The following is a 22,856-nucleotide window of genomic DNA, read 5'->3' on the forward strand; positions in this document are numbered from 1 at the left end:
GATTTGCCAAGAGAACCAAGGAATGGTGTTTGAAGGTGTTCGTGTCTTGCAATGATGAGATTCTGGAAAGGATGGAATCACTTGGGAACAACGATCCATTCCCAGAAATACGCTCCCAGTTGGAATGACTTGTCTGGATGCTATACAGGACCAAACTCTACCCCAAAGCAAATGAGCTTCGTTGGATCTTATACTCAAATCCAGCGGCAGAAGGAGAGAGTCTTCCTCCAACTACCGATTCGTTAACCTTACATATTCGTTAGGCACATTTTACATAACAATGATTTGGAGAAAGTCTGGAGAAAGTCACCCAGGCCTCCCATCTCCAGCTGAGTGTGGTTGGAACTTCGACGCAGCTACATGTAATTTGCTCCAGTTCCGTGTTTGAATCCACCAGCCCCTGAAGCAATGATTAATTTGGTAAAGTGTGGATGCAAACGTGGATGGAAGGAAATATGTAGTTGTCAGGATAACAATATTCCATGCACAGAGGTATGTAGCTGCGTGGGTTATAGCTGCAGCAACAAAGTTAACACAGATGGACAATTAGTGAGAGATGGGAATGATGATTGAGCTTCAAGTATCAGCCCGTACAACAATAACAAGAAAAAGAGCAATCAGAGATTGCAAACCCTCGCCAGGATGTATTTTCAGTGGTTTTTAAGGCTTTTGTGTTAAAACAAATATGGCGGCCGAACCACGTGACTGATGACGTCATCATTATTTTTTTGCTAAACTAATTTATTCCTAGATTATGCTCAAGAAATTTTATCTTGATAGGATGAAGTTTTGTACTTGCCGAATTATGACGTCATGATGGAGGCACCTATGACATCATCATTAACATATTTTATTCCGCATGGAGAGTTCTTTACAATGAGCCATGTCTCTATTTTTTCTATTCAGCGCTTTCCGAGATATAGAGGTGCAAAGTTTTTCGATTTTTCCAAGATGGCGGCCGAACCACGTGACCTATAACGTCATAATTATCATTTAAAAATTCTTCAGGTGGAGTTGCACCTATGGTGGAAATTTCCTATCAATCAGACCAACGGTTGCAGAGAAAATCGTATTTATTCTGTGCGGACAAACAGACAAACAAACAAACAGACAAACAAACAGACAAACAAACAAACGGACTCAAATGCAATACCCTCTCCTCTGGCGAGGGTAATAAACAGTAAAATACACAATATATGTTTGTTTGCCGATAACCTATACGGTGCTTGTTGATTTGAAATAAATGTTCAGTGTGAATAATGCGAAGTGTTTGTTTTTTCCTCTCAAAATGTACGATTATGCATGTATTTGCTTTGGCATACAAGCTTACTATATTTTTCACGGTGGCCATTTTGAAATTCAAAATGGCTGTCATATAGTCTTTCCTGCCTGTAATATCTTTTGTTTAGGTATTTGTCGTGATAAATATGGTATCAACATAATAACTGAATTCACAACAGCAACTACGACTTGTGGTTGATGCCAACGATCTATCCTCTGTTTAATCCCCTGGGCTGTTGCCCCCGCCTCACATCTTGCTCAGCTTGACGCTGTGGAAGCCAAGGCCTTCAAGATCATTGAAATCTCTCGTGATGAAGCTGAGTCTATGGGCCTATCATTTCGCCATCGCCGACAGGTCGGTGGTATCTCCGTCTTCTTTTCCCTCCTTTCTGGTCTTGCGTCCCGTGCCATCTCCGTGCTTTGTCCTCCCTGTGGCATCTCCAGGACGCACGTGGTCCACCAGCAACCCCCTCCTTGTGAAACTGCCTAAATCCAGGATCGCTACTCACTTCCACTCATTTGGTCCTCTTTTCCCACCTGTGGAACCAACTTCCACGTTCTCTTCAATCTCAATCTTCCCTCCAGGTCTTCAAGAAAGACGTTCACCACCATCTCAGATCATCCCCCATCCAAAACCATGATATTTTCTCCACCCGTTAAATCACTCCATCCCACCCCCCCCCCCCCCCCCCAATAATTTCCTTCTGTATCCATCTTGTCCACCCCTTGTGTTCTTCCCTCCCCCTCATCGTTGCCCGAATCCCTTGTTTGTCCATCTCTCTCTATTCTCTCCCTCTGCCCTGCTGTTGGCATTTCTCCCTTCTCGTCCTGCTGTTCCTGTTGTTATATTGCTTCCTGATCTATTCTGTGTTCTAGCTCTTCCATGAGCCTTGACCATGTATAAATATATATATATTCCATATGGCGAGGCTGAGGACAGAGGGAAGTGGAGGAGTCCAACAGTGAAGACAAGCTTGGTGCCATTGAACCACACCTCTTATAAAGGGAAGAGGAGGAGAAGAAGAATTCCATAACGAGTGTCCATTTTGGATTTGGTGCCCTTACCTTGTTTGTAAAAAATGCCACCGTAAATTTTTTAAACCTTTACTATCAAAAGGTACAAAATCGAGTGAAAGTTTACTTTTAACAAACATTTTGCACGAAATTACATAACGACCTCTTACACTACTATCCAAATCCATCCACTTGGATTTGACTGCCATTCAGACTATGTATTCTCTCGATGTCGGTTGACCTTCGTATTCCAAGAAGGCCATTCACAAGAAACACGCAAACTACTTCAACGGTGAATTCGTTTATAACGCAGAAGTTGCATCAACACTTTGACCATCCAAAACCTTGATCTTTTCTACCCCCGCTAATTTCACCCCAAATCCACTTTTTTGAAATACCAACTTCTTTCCTGGAAGTCCCTGGTGTCCTTGTGTTTATACTTCTCCTACCACCCCCCTCCCCTTCCCACGCCTCCTCCCCCCAAGCCCTCTCCCTCCCACACATCTCCCGATGTCCCTGCTCTCAAATGTTGTGTTTGTGTGCTTCCCCTTCTCTCCCCATTTTGATTACCGCTCCCCTTTTTTTTGTTTGTTTGTTTGTCTGTTTGATTTGTTTGTGTGATAAATGTTAGCTCTTTCACGAGCCTCAATTCTGTATACAAAAAAAAAAAGTAGTGCAACGTGGTGTTAAGGAACTTCCAAGAGGACAATACCACTTACTTCCCACAGTCCAGGTAATAATTTGAGTTCAGGGTGCCGGCAATAACTCACCTACGTTTCCGTGGGATCTTTATCGTGCACCACATAATGTTGGAAAACGGGGCTCCCAGTTTAACCTCAATCTGAGGGAGGGCGCACATGATGTATTCCCATGCCTGTGAAACACCAGGATGTTAGTTTATAGCTGGGTCAGGACTCCGAACCCTCAAAGGAGAGCACACATACTGCTCGGCCATCCTATCAGCCATGAGTATTCTTAAAACATCGGTTCTGGACACCCCACCTATCCCCTAAGCCACCTTTTCAGGAACTGTAAACTGCACATAACGACAAAACGATTCGACGTGTTTTCCCCCGAAAACATGAAGGACATTCGCTCCTGATCTGATCATGCATTTGGGGAGTTTTTAAGAGAACGTGGGAGCCACCGCCATCCTATACACTACCATCAAAATCTTGGATATACCTGTACATACACGACTTACGGTGCTGAGGTCATCAGTTAGTATACCTACAGAGTCCTACATTTGAATTTGATGGCGTATCTTGAGGAAACACCCGAGGAAGTTGCCGCGACGAGTCCGCAAGGCCGCGGTGGTGGACCTTCTCCCGGTCCCAAACCGAGAAACGCTAATGTTTTATCAGGCAATGAAATCTGAAGCCTGACCCGGGAAGGCAGGGGGAGTTGCAGTTCGACCTTGAGGAGCCGAGAGCTTGGAAACAAATGACTTGATTATAGGCGTGTGGTCCCGAGGGATATTTCATCGCTAAGGAGGAGGGATCCTTTTAATCCAACGGTACACACTGAATTCCCACACTGCGCCCAAACAAAGCTGTGCCACACATTTTACGCTCATGTCGCTTTGTTCCAAAATGGGCAAGCAGTTCCCGCACATGTTTTTCGAAAAGTATATAAACCCTTCGAGTGTGCAGCCTGAAGGGTTCAAATGTTTGGTGGGGTCAAGGATCAAGTATGCATATCGGGGTCATGGAGTGAGCTTACAAGGTATGGTGTAGATCTTCCTTGAAGTCAGTGGGTGGAAATGCGCGATGTGTCTGTGTTTCTGCCGCTGCCATCGCTGCCACCGGACGGATTACCGCAGAGCGGTCGTAACCCATACCCCCTGTCGGGGGCAACTTGAAGGGGAAAGGGAGGGAGGAGGAAGGGATGGCATGTATTGTAAGAATGGAGAAACCTCGCGAGCATACCAACATATCAATATGTTATTGACCTTACAAGCCGTTAATTCATAAAACATACAAATCACTACATTCAGGAAATACATTGGATCAACTAGAACGACGCTCGGCAAACCTCCGCCAGGTTGAACAGTTTACGTTTTGTATCCCACTCAGAGGTCGGATCTCGATTCGGACCTGAACCAAAATCTGATCGGCTTGTTCTTGTCACCGAACCAACTCGTCCACCAAGTTTTGTTGTAACTCGTCCATATAACTTTTTGAAATATCCTGCTCACAGACAGGTGAAAACACAACCTCCGTCCATCCAAACGCATTATTTCCGGTCTCATGTTGCGAGTCCATGGAACTCTATGCAACAGCAGGACAAGCGGCAAATAAACGGATGTGTATTATAGCTTGTAAGGTGTTCAATATGAAATGGAGGAAACGGAAGTTAAAACTAAAAGGGACAGAATATAAACGAAACAAATTATATCCCAACAGGAAATCATCAAATGGAGGTGTTAAAGACTAATGTGTAGCGGTACGTCATGTCGACTTGAGTAACATTGTGGGGATTCGTGCGAATTCGTAAACAATATCTGAGAATGTACTTAAAATACATAGAGAAGGAAAGGCAAAATGAAGATATAACAACCAACAAGAGAAACATTACAGCGCAACCAATTTATGACAAGGTAGGCCAAAACCATGCATCGGTGTTATTCGTCTTCCATGCTTCTACCGGGTCTGATACATCTGTTAGATTTTCCGGCAGAACCAAGGAATGGTGTTTGAAGGTGTTCATGTTTCGTGATGATGAAATCCTGGAAGCAATGGCATCACGAGGGAGAAAACGATCCATCTCCGGAAATATGCTTCCAGTTGGAATGGCTTGTCTGCATGCTATACAGGTGCAACTTCCACATCGAAGTGTGTGCAGGGCACTTCATCAACGTGCGCGTCCCTCGGAAAGGCCATTCAACTGGCGGACCCATCTGACAGCACTGGCCGTCGGTGGAAGTTAAAGATTCCACGATGGCTTTAGTAAAGAGTTATTGTCGCCCCCCCCCCCCCCCCCCTGAACAAATTACAAATTTCTGCTCGAATGCGCAAGGGGTCTGCATGAGCAGCACAGCCACGCTTTTAATTCAGTGAATGGTGCAACCTCCACTGGCTTTAGAATTGCATTCCAGTCGAGATGTCTTCACCAGCAGTCCTTTCTTCCATACAGCATAAGAGGCGGTACACACTGAAGAGCAAGTTGATAAGAGCAAGGTAAAAAGGCAACTAACTGTGGATCTGAAGATGGACAAGGCAAGGGAATGAACGAGCGAGGAAAGAAAGAAAGAGAGAGATAAAATTCTGCAACGAAGACATCAGAAGGAACCCAGATAAGCAAAGAGCAAAGATGGAATAATCAGGAGCAACCTGGATAGGAATCGGGTTTTAGTCGCTACTCCACAACCCTCAAACCCATCCAGGTGCAGCCAAGAGAGCATTATAGAAAAAAAGGAAAAAGCAAGAATTAGAAGGGATAAAGAAAAATGTGAAAAAGCAAAAAAGAAGTGTGAAAGGAACAAAGCACAAAGATGTCGGGAAGAACCTAGAGAGAGAGGTTTCAGCGGTTACTCCTCAACGCTCAAACCCATTCAGGTGCAGCCAAGAGAGTTTTACAGAAAAAAAGAAAAAAGAAAGAATTATAAGGGATAAAGAAAAATGTGAAAAAGCAAAAAAGAAGTGTGAAAGGAACAAAGCACAAAGATGCCGGGAAGAACATGGAGAGAGAGGTTTCAGCGGTTACTCCTCAATGCTCAAACCCATTCAGGTGCAGCCAAGAGAGTTTTACAGAAAAAAAGAAAAAAGAAAGAATTAGAAGGGATAAAGAAAAATGTGAAAAAGCAAAAAAGAAGTGTGAAAGGAACAAAGCACAAAGATGCCGGGAAGAACATGGAGAGAGAGGTTTCAGCGGTTACTTCTCAATGCTCAAACCCATTCAGGTGCAGCCAAGAGAGTTTTACAGAAAAAAAGAAAGAATTATAAGGGATAAAGAAAAATGTGAAAAAGCAAAAAAGAAGTGTGAAAGGAACAAAGAACAAAGATGTCGGGGAAAACCTGGAGAGAGAGGTTTCAGCGGTTACTCGCAAGGCTCAAACGCAGCAACAGGTACAAGCTACCGGAGGTGTGTTCGCTTACTGAAGGGCTCGGTGACGACTCAGTAAAAGCACAACGAATCCATCGGTTATCATTTCTTACCGTTTCGGGTTTTCTCTTTTTTTTCTGATTCAGGTTGCTGTTAGGGTGGCCTTTTGGGACGGACGCGGAGTTATGCGACCTGCGATCAGATCCTGCAACGGCCAAATATCCGTTAATGAGTCGCTAACGAGGTTAACAGGGAAACCGCATCTATTGAGCTCAACGGAAGCGTGAAACACAATTCCTTTCTTCGCCCTCAATCCAAGCTCGACGGAAAAACTTAGTTTCCGTTGATCATCTCATGGCGACGAGCGGTGCCTCGATTCACGTTACAAATACCATCTAACTCGCGTTACAAACAACTTTTACAACGTTTGTCGAAGAAAAACGTTAAAAGTTTTTGCAACAGTAGTCCGTATAAAATAGAGTTTTTGCGTGTACTGAAAGTTGCTGTAAATGTTGCTGAAAAGTAGTTCCTCAATTTTGAAAACTTGCTGAAAAATAGTTCCTCAATTTTGAAAACTTGCTAAAAAGTAGTTCCTCAATTTTGAACAACTTGCTGAAAAGTAGTTCCTCAATTTTGAACAACTTGCTGAAAAGTAGTTCCTCAATTTTGAAAACTTGCTGAAAAGTAGTTCCTCAATTTTGAAAACTTGCTGAAAACTAGTTCCTCAATTTTGAAAACTTGCTAAAAAGTAGTTCCTCAATTTTGAACAACTTGCTGAAAATAGTTCCTTAATAGTGAAAACTTGCTGAAAAATAGTTCCTCAATTTTGGAAAACTTGCTGAAAAGTAGTTCCTCAATTTTGAAAACTTGCTGAAAAGTAGTTCCTCAATTTTGAACAACTTGCTGAAAATAGTTCCTTAATAGTGAAAACTTGCTGAAAAATAGTTCCTCAATTTTGGAAAACTTGCTGAAAAGTAGTTCCTCAATTTTGAAAACTTGCTGAAAAGTAGTTCCTCAATTTTGAAAACTTGCTAAAAAGTAGTTCCTCAATTTTGAACAACTTGCTGAAAATAGTTCCTTAATAGTGAAAACTTGCTGAAAAATAGTTCCTCAATTTTGGAAAACTTGCTGAAAAGTACTTCCTCAATTTTGAAAACCTGCTGAAAAGTAGTTCCTCAATTTTGAAAAGTAGAAAAGTAGGTGCTGTTATTTTAGGCTTTACCTTTTGTCCGAGCAAAAGAGTTTTTGCTGCGATGAGGGGTAAATCCTGAAAAGTCAGCACCTTGTGATCCTTCATGGCGAATAACTCTCTTGTGGTGCCAACGCAGAGCAATAGTTATATGTGAAATGGGCTGGCAGGAGAGCCTCTCAGATATCTCGGCTGGGTTTGAATCCCAACCCAGCTAAATAAATAAATATGAGCTTCCTTACAAGAACCTCAACATAGGCGGAGGCTATTAGAGCCATCAAAGCATGTACTATGGTTGTTTGTCCATGCTATATGCTTTATGCTGAGCGTCGATACAAGTCTGGTATGACTCGGGCCAGGATTTGAACCACCGACCTCCCAGACTCAGAGCAGACCTCAGAGAAGACGCTCTAACCATTAAGCCACAAAGTCTGGTTAATATAAAACAAACTGTCATGACAGCTATAGACTGTCATCCTGGTGCAAGCAGGGCGAGGCAACAATGCATGTGCCATCCCTCGGGTGGACTTCGAGTGGGCGTCCTGTCTGCCAGCATTACTTGGTGAAAGTTAAAGATCCAATGGCGTCCTTCGTAAAGAGTAGGTGAGTTGCCAACGGCACACTGAACAAATGACAAATTCCTGCTCTTACTGCTCGGAAGGCAATGGCAAACAACCCAGCGTAGCTTTTTGGAAGAAACTGTTTCAGCACCACCAACGCTCTGCAGACAGCTCATAATCATATGTGCAACAATCTGTAATGAAATTTACACCTTAGCGAGAACAACACTCGGTAGAGTGCATACCTCCACTACGTTGAACAGTTTACCTTTTGTATCCACTGACAGGGCGGATCTGGATTCGGACATGAACCAAAACCGAGTCCGCTTGTTCTTGTCACTTACCCAACCCATCCACCAAGTTTTGTCATAACTCGTCCATAACTTCGGAAATATCATGCTGTATGTAGTTTTTGACCCTATCACTCAATGCCGAAGAATCATTTTAAAGAGAAAAAAATTCTCGTATCCGGATGAGAATCTTCACCAAAATGTAATCATTTTTTCCTTATCACACAAACAACCTGTCCACCATGTTTTGCCCGAATCCGTCCACAACATTTTGAGATAGCCTGCTCACAGACAAAGAGACAAACAGGGGTTGAAAACATAACCTCCGTCCACCTTCAGTGGCAGAGATAAATAGTTAAATTCAAGATTTCAAAAGAGCAATTAATAAAGTAATACACCATATTTTTTTGTATACTAAGTCGAGGCTCGTGGAAGAGCTAACACATAGAACATACAAGATAAGGGGGGAGAGAGGGAAGCACAACAGTAGAGAATAGGGACATCAGGAGATTTGTGGAAGGGGTAGGGCTGGGGCGGGGTATACGGGATAAACAAGATGGACACTATAGGGACTTTCAGCAAAGAAAACAGGGGATTTGATGGAGGTGGATTCGGAGTGGATTACGGGGGCAGGAAAGATCAAGCTTTTGGATGAGGAAAATAAGAGATGGTGGTGAACAGCTGTTTTGAAGACCTGGAGGGAGGAGGGAGGAGTGGGATTAAACAGAATGTGAGAGTTTATTCCAGAGGCGGAAAAATAGAGGAATGAAAGACAGAGCAGGGGTGCATGGCTGGAGATACGGAGGTAGAAGGTAGAAAGACCACCAACCTGCCTGCGGTGAGAGACTGAAAGACTCTCAGAATCAGCTTAGTCGCAAGAGATTCCAATGATTCTGAATGCTTTGGTTTGTGCAGCGTGAAGCCGAGCTAGGTGTGAGGCAGGAGCACCAGCACAGAGGGGAGAGCAGTATTCCACCAAGCTGCGGACATGAACAATGCAATACACCGTGATTAATGTAAAACACCAATGTGCACGTTGCTACAGTGATAGATGACAAAATATCGTGACGTGGTTTTTTGGTGAAATTTTTTTATGTAAATGCCACATTTATAAGGAACTAGCAGAAGTACCCGGCATTGCCGGGCGGGGGAGGGGAGGGGAGGGGAACGGGGGGGAGGGGAGAAGAGTTTTGGGGGAGAGGGGAGAAGAGGGGGGGATGGGGAGGGTGAGGGATGGGAGGGGGTGGGAGGGGGAGGGGTGGGAGGAGGGAGGGGAGGGGGAGGAGGGAGGGGGGGATGGGGAGGGGGAGGGGTGGGAGGGGGGAGGGGGAGGGGGTGGGAGGGGGGAGGGGAGGGGGTGGGAGGGGGAGGGGGAGGGAGTGGGAGGGGGGAGGGGGGAGGAGAAGGGGGGAGGGGGAGGGGTAGGGGGGGACCCGGCAGAAGTACCCGGCATTGCCGGGCGGGGGAGGGGAGGCGGGAGGGGAACGGGGGGGGGAGGGGAGAAGGGTGGGGGAGGGGAGGGGGAGGGGAGAATGGGAGGGGGTAGGGTGGAGGGGGAAGGGAGGGGGAGGGGGAAGGGGGGGAGGGGGGAGGGGGAAAGGGAGGGGGAGGGGGAGGGGGAAAGGGAGGGGGAAAGGGAGGGGGAGGGGGAAAGGGACGGGGAGGGGGAGGGGGAAAAGGGAGGGGGAAAAGGGAGGGGGAGGGGGAGGGGGAGGAGGAAAGGGAGGGGGGAGGGGCAGGGAAGAAGGGGAGGGGTAGGGTGGAGGGGGAAGGGGGAGGGAAGGGGATGGCCAGTCAACAATGACGTTGCAGTTCTCATGGTCGGAGAGCAGCACAACAATCGGACATAGTCCTGCATATTCGCAACAGCACGAAGCGGATTTTGGAGACTCACCGATCCTGTGACGTCCTCCAGTACCGGCGTTGCCGGGCGGGGGAAGGGAGACCCGTACATTCCCAACCCGTACATTCGCCCTCTCGACTCAAGCTCACTCGGACAAAAGCCTCGCACAAATTACACCGTGAAGGCCCAATGGTCATGTCTATGCCACAAATCACGGGCGCACTGAATTGAAAATATATAGAACGTTCATACTCCATGAAAAGTGAAGCCGCTGTGTCGCCATCTTGGTCAGCACGACTCGACCAACTCGCTTCGCGGATCTCGTTTTGTGCGGCAATAAACTGCTCCAATCGGTTACGGAAGGGTTGTGGAAAGACGTTTCACAGCTGTTTCAAAGAAATTTAATTCATATCGCACAAAATCGATACAAAACACGATCGCATAAAAGGTGAAAAAACGTGTGACGTGTGACGGGATGGAACATCACGTGATCGCTCTGAGCGAATCAGTCTGGCAGCGGGAATGGAACATCACGTGATCGCTCTGAGCGAATCAGTGAGCTGCTCTGGAACCGGCTGAGATTAGCGGGTACTTCGCTGAAATGCGCTGAGGTAAATATGAATAAAAAATATGGATCTCGTCAAATATGGTCTCGGCCATGTTCGTCCCAGGCTCAATGGCTATGTCTATGCCAAATATCAAGCACGTGAGCCTCTCCGTTTCGGAGTCTATCGGTAACATTACACACACACACACACACAAACTGTGTTTTATAGATATAGATAGGTCAATAAAGGTACAGATGAGGTTTAACAGAAACCCCATAAATACCTGCCACTTACCTTGAAAAGCTCGCAGTACAGTTCACTGTGCACATTACTTCAACATGTTATATATATATCTATATATATATATGTATGTATGTATATATATATATATATATATATATATATATATATATATATATATATATATATATATATATATATGTGTGTATATATATATATATATATGTATATATATATATATATATATGTATATATATATATATATATATATATATATATATATATATATATATATATATATATAGATATATTTAGATATGTATATATATGATATGTACATACAGTTTGTATAAATAAATAAATAATAATAATATATATATATATATATATATATATATATATTGTTACAGACGCGGTTTTAGATGTTAGTTTACCGAGCGGTTTGGTATTACCGCGTCCGCACAGTTTACCCGATTCCACTCGAACGCTGACTAAGTCGCGCTATGCTAAATCAATGAAGGAAAGGACACAACGGCTGGGATAAATCAAACGACACAAGGGGTACAGTTCTCAAGACCTCCGGAGGAGGATATAATATTGGTGATGCAGACACGGGTAGATTACACGGGAAGAGGTAAAGCACAGAAAGATGGGCACTTAGACACAGTCTTATCTTATTCCCGACAGACCACAGACAAACGGGACAAGACTGACTTACACAGGGATTGATGGCAAGGAAGGGCAGGCATTCGATGGCTCAAGGTGCACCTTGGCTCAGGGACAGGATACAGCTCGGTCCAGTCCAGAGATGCGGGGAGGTATTCAGCGCTTCGAGGTGGCGTCTTCTCTCTCCGTGGTGTGGGCGCATCTGACGTCACCTCCCCCTCTCTGCGCATGCTCAGCGGGGAGTGACACGCCCTCGGCTCGTTAGCTCCGCCCCAGATGGAATCGGTCCGCCGCTCCTATTTGGTGCGGGGGGGTTACCGGGCTCCGCCCTTGACGAGGAGCTGACAGCGAGCCCCTGCGTGGTAACCCTGTCGGAGCACATGGTCAATGGCGGCTAACCAAGCCGGAGTGAGGACGCGCACTCCCCGCGCCGCCGCCGCGCCGCTGTTGTTGTTGTTGGTGTTGTTGTTCCATGAGGAAGAGATGCGGGGAGGTATTGGGAGGTCCTAAACTTACTAATGGTGCCATACAATCACATTCTGGTGCAACGAAGAGTCAGAATTAATGGAAACGAGTCCTTAACTGACATAGACTAAGAATAACTAGCAAGATGTCCGAAAGTTGTCTACGTGAGATGCGGTGAACCTGGGCACGACATTTAAGGGGGGAAATAGGGGAAGGTCGGTTCTACAGAGTGTTGTTTACAGAAAATGGGACTAGGGAATGGGGGATTGGGGATAGTTGGGAAGTATTGGGGAAATAGGGGAATATTTACAAGCGGATATGGATGGAGGCCAAATCCCATATCCGCAACATTGCACCCTTCTCTACCTCGGAGCGGCCCGACCCGATAAATTTTTACCTACTTTAGTGTGGCACTCAGATGTAGTTCCCTCTACTATTAACTCAACCCTGAGTGCGACAGTTTTACAGATGTTCACAAATGAGTAAATATGTCCCCCTGCGACGTTGCACCCTTCTCCTCACAGAAACACACCCACAGGATAACCGAATCGCGGAAAGAATCCTCAAACTAAACATACAGCCGGTAGGGAGCATTATTTACACAAGACTACGCTGATATTTACACTACGATCCAGGACCTGTTTTTGGAGGAACACATGCAGATGTTATGCATAGAGAGCGCACGCATGCCAGCATCGATACACCAACCCGCGAGTGCCCTGTGGCCTTACGGCCTTTAATAATGTGCAGAGCACCCCATCCAAGCACCAAAAGTACCACCCTTATTCATACAGTCAGCACCATCCGGTGCACCAATAAAGTGTTCAATAATCACCGGTGGTGTCGCAGCCGGCCGATGTTCTGCCGCTGGTCTTGCCTTGGAGCCCACTTGGTGTTCTGGCTTCCTTAAAAATAAAGAAAGGCGCCAACCGCGTCCATTTCTAAATTGTGGCCGTCAGGGGGGGCCAACTATAAGTGGTTCACCTCTATGGCATAGGTGCCACGTTGACCCAGAGGTCCATCAACGGGTGGTGCTTGCCCGCAAAAGACTGCGGTCCATGGTGGGCGGCCACAAAAATTGCGGTCCATATGGTGTATCGATCCCGGCAGCAAGCAGCGAAAGTGCAGGCCCACAACTGCAGAGCCAGCACCTCTCTCTCCTCTCTCTCTGCCCCAAAGCCAGATCCTCGTAGGTGGGAGACAAAAGAAGAAGACAAGTGAGTAAGGTGGTAAGGGCGCAAAAGTGCACGCAATACAAGGTGATGCACACTGGGGGCACATGGGAACCAGGTGAGACAGGTACGTTCCTACCGTACGCCCCCCCCCCCACCAGGTAACCTACATTGCCCCTCCCTTACCCCTTACTGTATTCACAAAACACAACACTACCCATAAACACCTACTTTACAAATCAACAAACGTCCCTACTGTCTTCCCCGTTCCTCCCATAAACCAAATTCGTCTTCTCTCCCTCCAAACCAATCAAATTTGCCATTTCCAACTCTCATCAAAATTTGCCATCTCCAACTCAACATCAAAATTTGCCATCACCAATTCATCATCAGTCCCTCCTAAGGAGGGAGAGATGGAATCACCCCAATGTCTTATCCACGTCGTGATGCGTCTCACAAATCCACACAGCAATTCTCATTTCCTGCACACAGAACAAAGAAAACACAGGTGTGGAGTCATCATCATCACCTCAGGTAAGTGGCTGCGTATGGTGCGACAGGTTCATCAATCCTAACTATTTCCTAAATGACTTTAACAACTTTACATTACCCGGGGTCTTTCCCTGCCAATCCATTGGCCAACTTACACTATGGGTTCTACAAACCAATTCCCATTGACCAAACTGTGGTGCCTCTCAATTTGGGGTCTCACTCCCCCGATTCATCTCCCGGTGCCCTCGCACGATTTCTGGGCTGTGACGTGTAGCTCTCCCAGCAGGTCTACCCACCTGCACACCTCCACCACTGCAGTTGCCTCCGAGCTTACCTGCTCCTTACCCTAACCTATCTACCTGGGGAAGGCCCTCTGGCGCTCTCCCCACTCGGTGCCCTCTCTGGCACTGGGCTACCCGGGTCCGTCCTCCGGATCCTCAGGCCCCATCCACAACTCTACCGGCTCCCAGAGCCCACCTGCGGCCTCACCTGGCCGACATCCTCACAGTGGTGGAGTGCCCAAACCAACTACACACACTAACAGGCTACACGCCCAGCCATTTCCACACACTAATGCACCCATCCACAATACCATTCTGCAACCGCACCACAAATGCCAATATCCAACCACAATTTACCTATACCCTCTACCTAACACTTACACTACCCGCCCCGGGTACTCGTGAAAGGGGTCCACTCTTCCCCCATCCACACCTTCGCACCATGCACACCACTCCGTACCACTTACTCCAACTCTCTCCACACCACTCATTCTCTGCTCCATATATTCCACACACCTGTACTTGCACACCTGTGCTCTCACACCTGGTGCCACCTGCACCCTTCTCTCCCCAAGCGCATTCGCGCTGATCCACAACACTCACTACTCATACACTGCTCCACACACCTGTCCAGTTCTCACACAGCATCATCTCATCTAACTACTCCCCTCTGAAACTTGCGCTTCCCAGTCGTCCCTTTAAACTATTGCGCTCCCTCGTCATTATCATCCACTCTAATCTACCTGCGTCCCCACTACAGGTATCCTTGTTACTAACTAACCTTAACGTTACCTAATGTCATCTTCGCTAGATCCCTATCAATATAACCTAACCCACCCGGGCTAGTTTTCACTGCCATACACCCCATAACCTATTGCGCATTTGCCCCACATGGGAAGGGTGGCAGGGATGCCACCCTTACCCACCGGGCCCATCGCTCATCAATCCCCCAGTCCTCTGGCACTAATAAGCCCCCCTTATTCAGAGGTACTGGGTCCCGCCTCGGCATCTAAAGCCGAGGCAATCCACGGGGGCGCCTGCTCGCCGGTGTAAGGCCTTATCCGGTCGGCGTGGACGATCCGAGGGAGGGCTCGTGGCCCCATTTTGATTTTTACTACCACGTCACAGACTTGCGACAGGACGACCCCCGGGCCTTGCCAGGGAGAGGTGAGTTTCGGGCACCTACCCTTCCTCCTCCGGGGATTGAAGAACCAAATCTTCATCCCCGGAGTGTACTGACTCCCCTGGCTCCGGTGGTCGTACCTGCGCTTCATCTTTTCCCCCGCCAGATGGAGTTGGCGGCGGGCGAAGGCATGGACTAGCTCCATGCCTTCCTCTAGGTGACGTGCGTACCCCTCCCTCGGCGGGTTAACCACTGTGTCTGGCACGGGACCGCAGAGCAAGTCGGCGGGAGCCCGTAACTCCCGCCCATACATAAGCAACGCTGGACTGCATGCGGTGGCCCCGTGCTGGCTGGTTCGGTAGGCCATGAGCAAATAAGGGAGATGTTCGTCCCAGTCATCCTGACGGGTGGCGGTGAACAGTGCCAGTTGTTGGATTAAAGTTCGGTTGAATCTTTCCACCATCCCGTCAGATTGAGGTCTTAAAGGCGTTGTTCTTGTTTTCCGAATTGACAGGAGACTGCACACATCTTTTAGCAATTTGCTCTCAAAATTTCGTCCCTGGTCGGTGTGCAACTCCTGTGGAATCCCATGCCGGCACACAAATCCTTCCACGAAGGCCTGCGCTACCACCCCTGCTTCTTGGTTGGGGAGGGCGTAGGCCTCCGGCCACTTGGTGAAGTAGTCCATCACAACGAGGATGTACTTATTACCTAGGTGGGTGCGGGGTAGTGGGCCTAGGATATCCATGGCCACCCGCTCTAGGGGGGGCCCCCACCTGGTGTAATTGAAGGGGGGCCCTCATCCTCCGTGCTGGTCCCTTTTTGGCAGTACAGGCGTCGCATCTCCGACACCAGTCCTGTATGTCGCGCCCCATATTCACCCAATAAAACCTCCGGCGTACCTGCGATGTCGTCTTTGTCCTGCCCAAATGGCCGCCGGGGCGGGTACCATGCACCTGTTGCAATATATCGGTCTTAAATTTATTTGGGACTACCACCAGCCAGGAAGTTGTATCAGAGGGAACCTCCACCCACTTGCGATACAAGATGTTATCCTTCAATTCCAGGGTTTTCCACTGAGCCCAATATGCCTTGGTCTGCGCCCCGAGGGGGGTGACCTCTTCCCCTTTTGGTCTTTGCCCCAATTTGACCCAATTGAACACTGGCCCCAGGACAGGATCCTCCTGCTGGGCCGTGCTCCATGCCAAAGTTCCGAATTCCTCATCTGCGGTTAGTGGCAAAATTGGCCCTCTCACCCGGGTTGCCCGGACAACGAGGGTCGGGTCCGAATCGCCAAATTGTTCCCTCTCCTTGTGTCTCGCACAAAATTTGCAGTTTTCCCCCAGACAAGGACGCCGAGAGAGTGCGTCCGCATTACCATGGGCCTTCCCGGCCCTATGGGCCACATCAAAATCGTACTGCTGCAACTTTTCCAACCACCTTGCAATTTGGCCCTCTGGTTCCTTGAACCGAAGGAGCCATTGCAAGGAGGAATGGTCAGTTCTAACCAAAAATTTCCGCCCGTACAGGTACGGGTGGAAATGGTTCATGGCAGCCAGCATAGCCAATAACTCTTTGCGAGTGACGCAATAATTTCGCTCGGGCCTACTTAAGGCCCGACTATAGTAACCAATCACTCTCTCCACGCCCTCCTGTGTCTGAGACAAAACTGCGCCCAATCCTTCCTGGCTCACATCCGTGTCCAGGGTAAATGCCCCGTTACTAGTGGGGTAAGCTAGAAGGGGTGCGGATGTTAGACACCCCTTCAATTTTTGGAAGGCCTCGTGGCACTCCCGTGTCCAATTAAATCGCGTCCCCTTCTCCGTAAGCCGGTGGAGGGGACGGGCCAACTCCGCAAATTTCGCCACAAAGCGCCGGTAGTAGGAGCAGAGTCCCAAAAATCCCCGCACCTCCTTGATGGTACGTGGTGCGGGCCACTCCTCTACCGCTTTAATTTTGTCTGGGTCCGTTTTTACCCCCTCGCGGCCGATCACGTGACCTAGATAGGCCACCTCTCTTGCAAACAAAGTGCACTTACTCGGGTTCAGCTTCAACTCTGCCTGTCTGAGGCACCCGAACACCTGGTCCAAATTAGCTACCGCCTGGGGGAAGGTCTTGGCATGTACTAGGACGTCATCCAGGTACACCAGGCATGATTTCCATGGCATGCCGCCTAGTACATGTTCCATCAATCTTTCAAAGGTGGCGGGGGCGTTACACAAACCAAACGGCATCACAGTAAACTGATACAGTCCCTTACCTGTGGAAAATGCCGTTTTCTCCTTCCCTGCCCTATCCATCTCCACCTGCCAATACCCACTCTTGAGGTCCAAAGTTGAGAACCAATTTGAGCCCGCAACGGCATCGAGGGTGTCATCAATCCTTGGCAGGGGATATGAGTCCTTGAGTGTCACGTTGTTTAGCTGGCGATAGTCCACACAGAACCGCGTGGTCCCATCCTTCTTTTTGACCAGCACAACAGGTGACATCCAAGGACTTCCCGAGGGCTCGATCACGCCTGCGTCGAGCATTTTTTCAACCTGCTCGTCAGCTTCCGCCCTCTTGCTCCAAGGGAGCCGTCGGGCGGCCTGACGAATAGGCCGGGCCTCACCGGTGTGGATCTGATGTTTCACCAGGCCCGTATGTCCAATATCCTCGGTGGACAGGGAGAAGAGGTCCAAATGGGACCCAACCAGTTTGTGTAAGGCCTCCCTCTGGGTACCTCCCAACTCTACGCTACTACGATTTACCATCTCGCAAATGGGATCGGGCCAATTCCTACTTCTTATTGAAGGCTCCCCCCAGGGCCGGCTCTGCTGGACGTTCTCGCCCCTCACTGTCGCGACTTCCTCAACTGGGGTGCAGCCAGCTACCCTCGTGCCCCTTACTATAGTGCGTGGTTCTGTACTTATATTTATTACTCGGACGGCCACTACCGGTCCGTCCGTTTTTACAAGGGTGCGGCCCACGATTAAACCCGGTATGGACTGCGCTGCCACCGGTTCGACCAGGCCGCAGGACTCCTGCCATGTTGGGCGAGCTGCCCATCGGGCCGGCACTATCGCCTCGGCCCTTGGGGGAATGGTCACGGCCTCGGACGCCTCCAGCTCCGCTCTCTCGGCCGTGCTCACTCCCCCTAACGGCAGCTCTTCTACTCCCACCTGCAGGATCCCCCGGCACAAGTCGATTTTACAACCGCTGGCAGTCAACAAATCCAACCCTATTAAACATGGGTCGCACACCTCCGCCACCCAAACATCTATCTCCCTCCTTACCGACCCTAACTTGAGGGTCACAGAACCACGCCCTATGATCGGGGCCGTTACCCCGGTAGCAAGTTGCAAACTATAATTTTGCAGGTGCTGGATCTTATCCCAGCCACCTGCGCTCGAATCAAGGACCACAGGGCTGATGATCGTGGCGCTAGCTCCTGTGTCCACTACGGCGTCTACCCCCACGCCGGCAATTTTGCATCTGATTGTCAGGCTACCGGTTCCAATTTGGCCACAATAAATGACCTGTCGCGTCAATGAGGGCTCTCCTCCATCCTCTTCTGCCGAACACCGCCCTACGTGCCCGACACCTTCTAGTTTCCCGGGGTCTGGCGGGGGGGTGTCTGGGGTCGGCTAACCCGCTCCCCCCTGGGCGGAGTTGAGGACCTCAACCGCCGGGGATCATCCCGGCGCGTGGCTCGACAGTGCCGCGCCAGGTGACCCAGACGGTTGCAAGTATAGCACCTCACCTGATAAGGTGCTTGTCTCCGGAATTCCAAATTTCCCCCCCTGAAGGTCCGAATTGGATTACCCGCCCGTGGTCCACCGCGGGCCACCTCCGGGGCCGCCTGCCATGGTCCAGGTCCCGCCAGGCGCTGGTCCACCAGCCTCCGGACCATGCCTGCCAGGTCAGGACTCACGTCGGGGGCGGGCCCCCTAAGGGGCCCGCCCTCCATCGGGGGTCCCACTTGGCGGACCGCCATTGCGTGACGCTCGCTCCCCCGGGCCAGGGGCCTCGCTGCTTCCCAATGGGCCGCAGCGTCAGCCGCCTGGCTCAGAGTCTGCGGGCACCACATGGCGAGCTGTTGCCGGAGCTCAATATCCGGGAGGGCCTGGATAAAATGGTCCAGCGCCAGGCTTTCCCGGGAATCCGCTGCCATGCTAGCATGTGCGATCCCCACTGCGCGGCGAATGTCGTGGGCAAGTTCCCCGATGGCTTCCTGGGGCTTGCGTTTTCGCAGCGCGAGCTGAGCTTTAACAAGCTCGCTCTGCTGTTCAATGCCGAACCGATTAATTAGGGCGTCGCGGAGGGCTGGCAGGGTGAGAGCACCCGCTGGTAATGCCGTCAGCACCTCCGCCGCCGCGCCGCGCAATGCGGCCACCAGGTGTACTCCACCTTCGTCCTCACCCCAACCGTTGCCCTTACACACACAGTCAAACTGCGCCAGGTACGCGCGTAGATCACTCTTGCCGTCATACGGCGCGAGTGGGACCTTGTGGGACCACCTCGTATGCGAGTCGTTGCCCGCCTGCCGGACCCCGTGCGTCGCCCCTTGCGGGGTCAGCGCGGGGCCGAACCGGCCGGGCCCCCACAGTACATTACCCCCAAGGGGCTCTCGTGCCTCCCCTGTCCCTCTAACAACTACCCCTGTTGGTGTCGATGCATGGGTCACACTTCCGCAACCCGCTACCCATTCCATACCACCACAACCTTGCTCACCCACACCTCGCACCTCTCGTTCCATACCCTCCGGACCAGCCATACACCTCACTCTTGGCCTCTCACGAACATCCGGGTCTATCTCGACCCCCAAGCTTATTAAATCACCTGGCGCATCATACGCACGACCATATTGGTCACCACTTACACCGGGTCCTCTTTCTCTTTGCTTCTCCTCCATCACCTGCGAATCCCTCATCCGGTTAATGAGCACATCATCACGATCCGAACACAGACTTTGGACCAATTCTTTTACTTCCTCCTTTATCTCTTTCTTATCCTCTCTCCGTCGCTTCTTAATTTCGCTCACCCCTTCTTCCACTTCTTCTAATTTCTGCTTCACCTCCTTCATCTCCTCGTGCGCCCCTTTAAGTTCTTCCTCTAACTCCACTTTATTTTTTTCTATTTGCTCCCGCACATCCTGCTCTTTAACCTCCATCACCTCTACCACCTTGTCCATCTTCCTCGTCAGGTCCTCATGTACCATCTGACACTCTTTTTTAATTACCCCTACGTCCTTTTTCATCTCCTTCTGTGTCGATTTTAAACCCTCTATTACCGCTGTGTTCTTCTTTACCTGGTCCCCCAACTCCTTTTGTCCCACTGTCAGTTGTTCTACTCCCAGCGTCAACTCCTCTATACCACCTTGCAATTTTACAGTCCCCTTTCTCACCTCCTTCTCCATGCGCTCCTTACAGTGCCTCACCTCCTCGCGCACTCCTCCGACCTCCTCACTCACCCCTCTTCTGATCTCTTCCCCCATCACTTGCATCTCCTGCCCAGATGCCACCCTCATCTGCTCCATTTCCTCCCTGTGAGCATCCAATTTAGTTTCTACCCCCATTCTGACCCCCTCTATCTGCTGCCCCATTTGTTTAACTTCCCTTTCCGCTTGGTCCCTCATGTCCCTCAATTTGCCTTCCATACTGTTTTCTAACCCCTCTAACCCCTTTTCCATCCCTTCCATTTGATTCTCTTGAGCGGCCATTCTGTTTTCTACCCCCATCAACCCATTTTTCACCTCTTTTATCCCGTTGTCTAACCCCTCACCGGTACCCCTCGCTTCGTCCCTCATTACCCCCATTTGGTTTCCCATTACCCCCATTTGGCCCTCCAATCGCTCACCCTGAGCATCCATCCGGTTCCCCATTACCCCCATTTGCTCACTCTGAGCCCTCATTTGCTCACTCTGCAGGTTGAGGGACGTCTGCATTTGTACCATAAATTGCTCCATGAGGGCCTGCATTTGGGCCATCCCTCCCACTTGTGCAGCGGGTGCGGCCGCCGGAGCCATGTGCGAGGCGCCATTTTGCGCGCCCGTAACCTCGTGCGCGACGACGCTATTTTGCGAACCTGCCACCCTCACTGCTTCGCTCTCCTCTTGTCCCTCAATTTGGTCCTGGATCGAACCTGCCTCACTCTCCTCTACCGGAACCCAGCCGTCTTGATCCGCCATAGCGCGACTTTCAAAATTCGGGTTTTTATTTTTGTAAAACAAAATCAAATTTCGCCGTTAATAATTTCGAGCGCGTGAAGCGCGCTACGGGTCTGATCCCACTTCCCGACACCAATTGTTATAGACGCGGTTTTAGATGTTAGTTTACCGAGCGGTTTGGTATTACCGCGTCCGCACAGTTTACCCGATTCCACTCGAACGTTGACTAAGTCGCGCTATGCTAAATCAATGAAGGAAAGGACACAACGGCTGGGATAAATCAAACGACACAAGGGGTACAGTTCTCAAGACCTCCGGAGGAGGATATAATATTGGTGATGCAGACACGGGTAGATTACACGGGAAGAGGTAAAGCACAGAAAGCTGGGCACTTAGACACAGTCTTATCTTAATTCCCGACAGACCACAGACAAACGGGACAAGACTGACTTACACAGGGATTGATGGCAAGGAAGGGCAGGCATTCGATGGCTCAAGGTGCACCTTGGCTCAGGGACAGGATACAGCTCGGTCCAGTCCAGAGATGCGGGGAGGTATTCAGCGCTTCGAGGTGGCGTCTTCTCTCTCCGTGGTGTGGGCGCATCTGACGTCACCTCCCCCTCTCTGCGCATGCTCAGCGGGGAGTGACACGCCCTCGGCTCGTTAGCTCCGCCCCAGATGGAATCGGTCCGCCGCTCCTATTGGGTGCGGGGGGGTTACCGGGCTCCGCCCTTGACGAGGAGCTGACAGCGAGCCCCTGCGTGCTAACCCCGTCGGAGCACATGGTCAATGGCGGCTAACCAAGCCGGAGTGAGGACGCGCACTCCCCACGCCGCCGCCGCGCCGCTGTTGTTGTTGTTGGTGTTGTTGTTCCATGAGGAAGAGATGCGGGGAGGTATTGGGAGGTCCTAAACTTACTAATGGTGCCATACAATCACATTCTGGTGCAACGAAGAGTCAGAATTAATGGAAACGAGTCCTTAACTGACATAGACTAAGAATAACTAGCAAGATGTCCGAAAGTTGTCTACGTGAGATGCGGTGAACCTGGGCACGACATTTAAAGGGGGAAATAGGGGAAGGTCGGTTCTACAGAGTGTTGTTTACAGAAAATGGGACTAGGGAATGGGGGATTGGGGATAGGTGGGAAGTATTGGGGAAATAGGGGAATATTTACAAGCGGATATGGATGGAGGCCAAATCCCATATCCGCAACAATATATATATATATATATATATATATATATATATATATATATATATATATATATATATATATATATATATATATATATATATATATATATAGTATGTATATGTATATATATATATATATATATATATATATATATATATATATATATATATATATATATATATATATACATACATACATATATCTATATATATAAAACACAGTTTGTGTGTGTGTGTGTGTGTAATGTTATCGATAGACTCCTAAACGGAGAGGCTCACGTGCTTGATATTTGGCATAGACAT

The 22,856-nt window shown here is 49.2% G+C and overlaps 1 protein-coding gene across 1 annotated transcript in view; it reads left to right on the top strand.

Moving 5' to 3' along the window:
- Positions 1 to 1,543: 1,543 nt before the first annotated feature.
- LOC144889024 (uncharacterized) overlaps positions 1,544 to 22,856 on the top strand; it is a gene marked incomplete at its 5' end in the record, with an annotated part of 45,060 nt that continues 23,747 nt past the window's right edge. Inside the window, one exon of the mRNA XM_078768834.1 lies at positions 1,544 to 1,636. Within this exon, the coding sequence (XP_078624960.1) occupies positions 1,544 to 1,636 (93 nt within the window). The remainder of the gene's footprint in view (positions 1,637 to 22,856) is intronic.

The sequence above is a fragment of the Myxine glutinosa genome, unplaced genomic scaffold (assembly GCF_964187855.1).
Source record: "Myxine glutinosa unplaced genomic scaffold, kmMyxGlut1.1 SCAFFOLD_584, whole genome shotgun sequence".
Lineage (NCBI taxonomy): Eukaryota > Metazoa > Chordata > Myxini > Myxiniformes > Myxinidae > Myxine > Myxine glutinosa.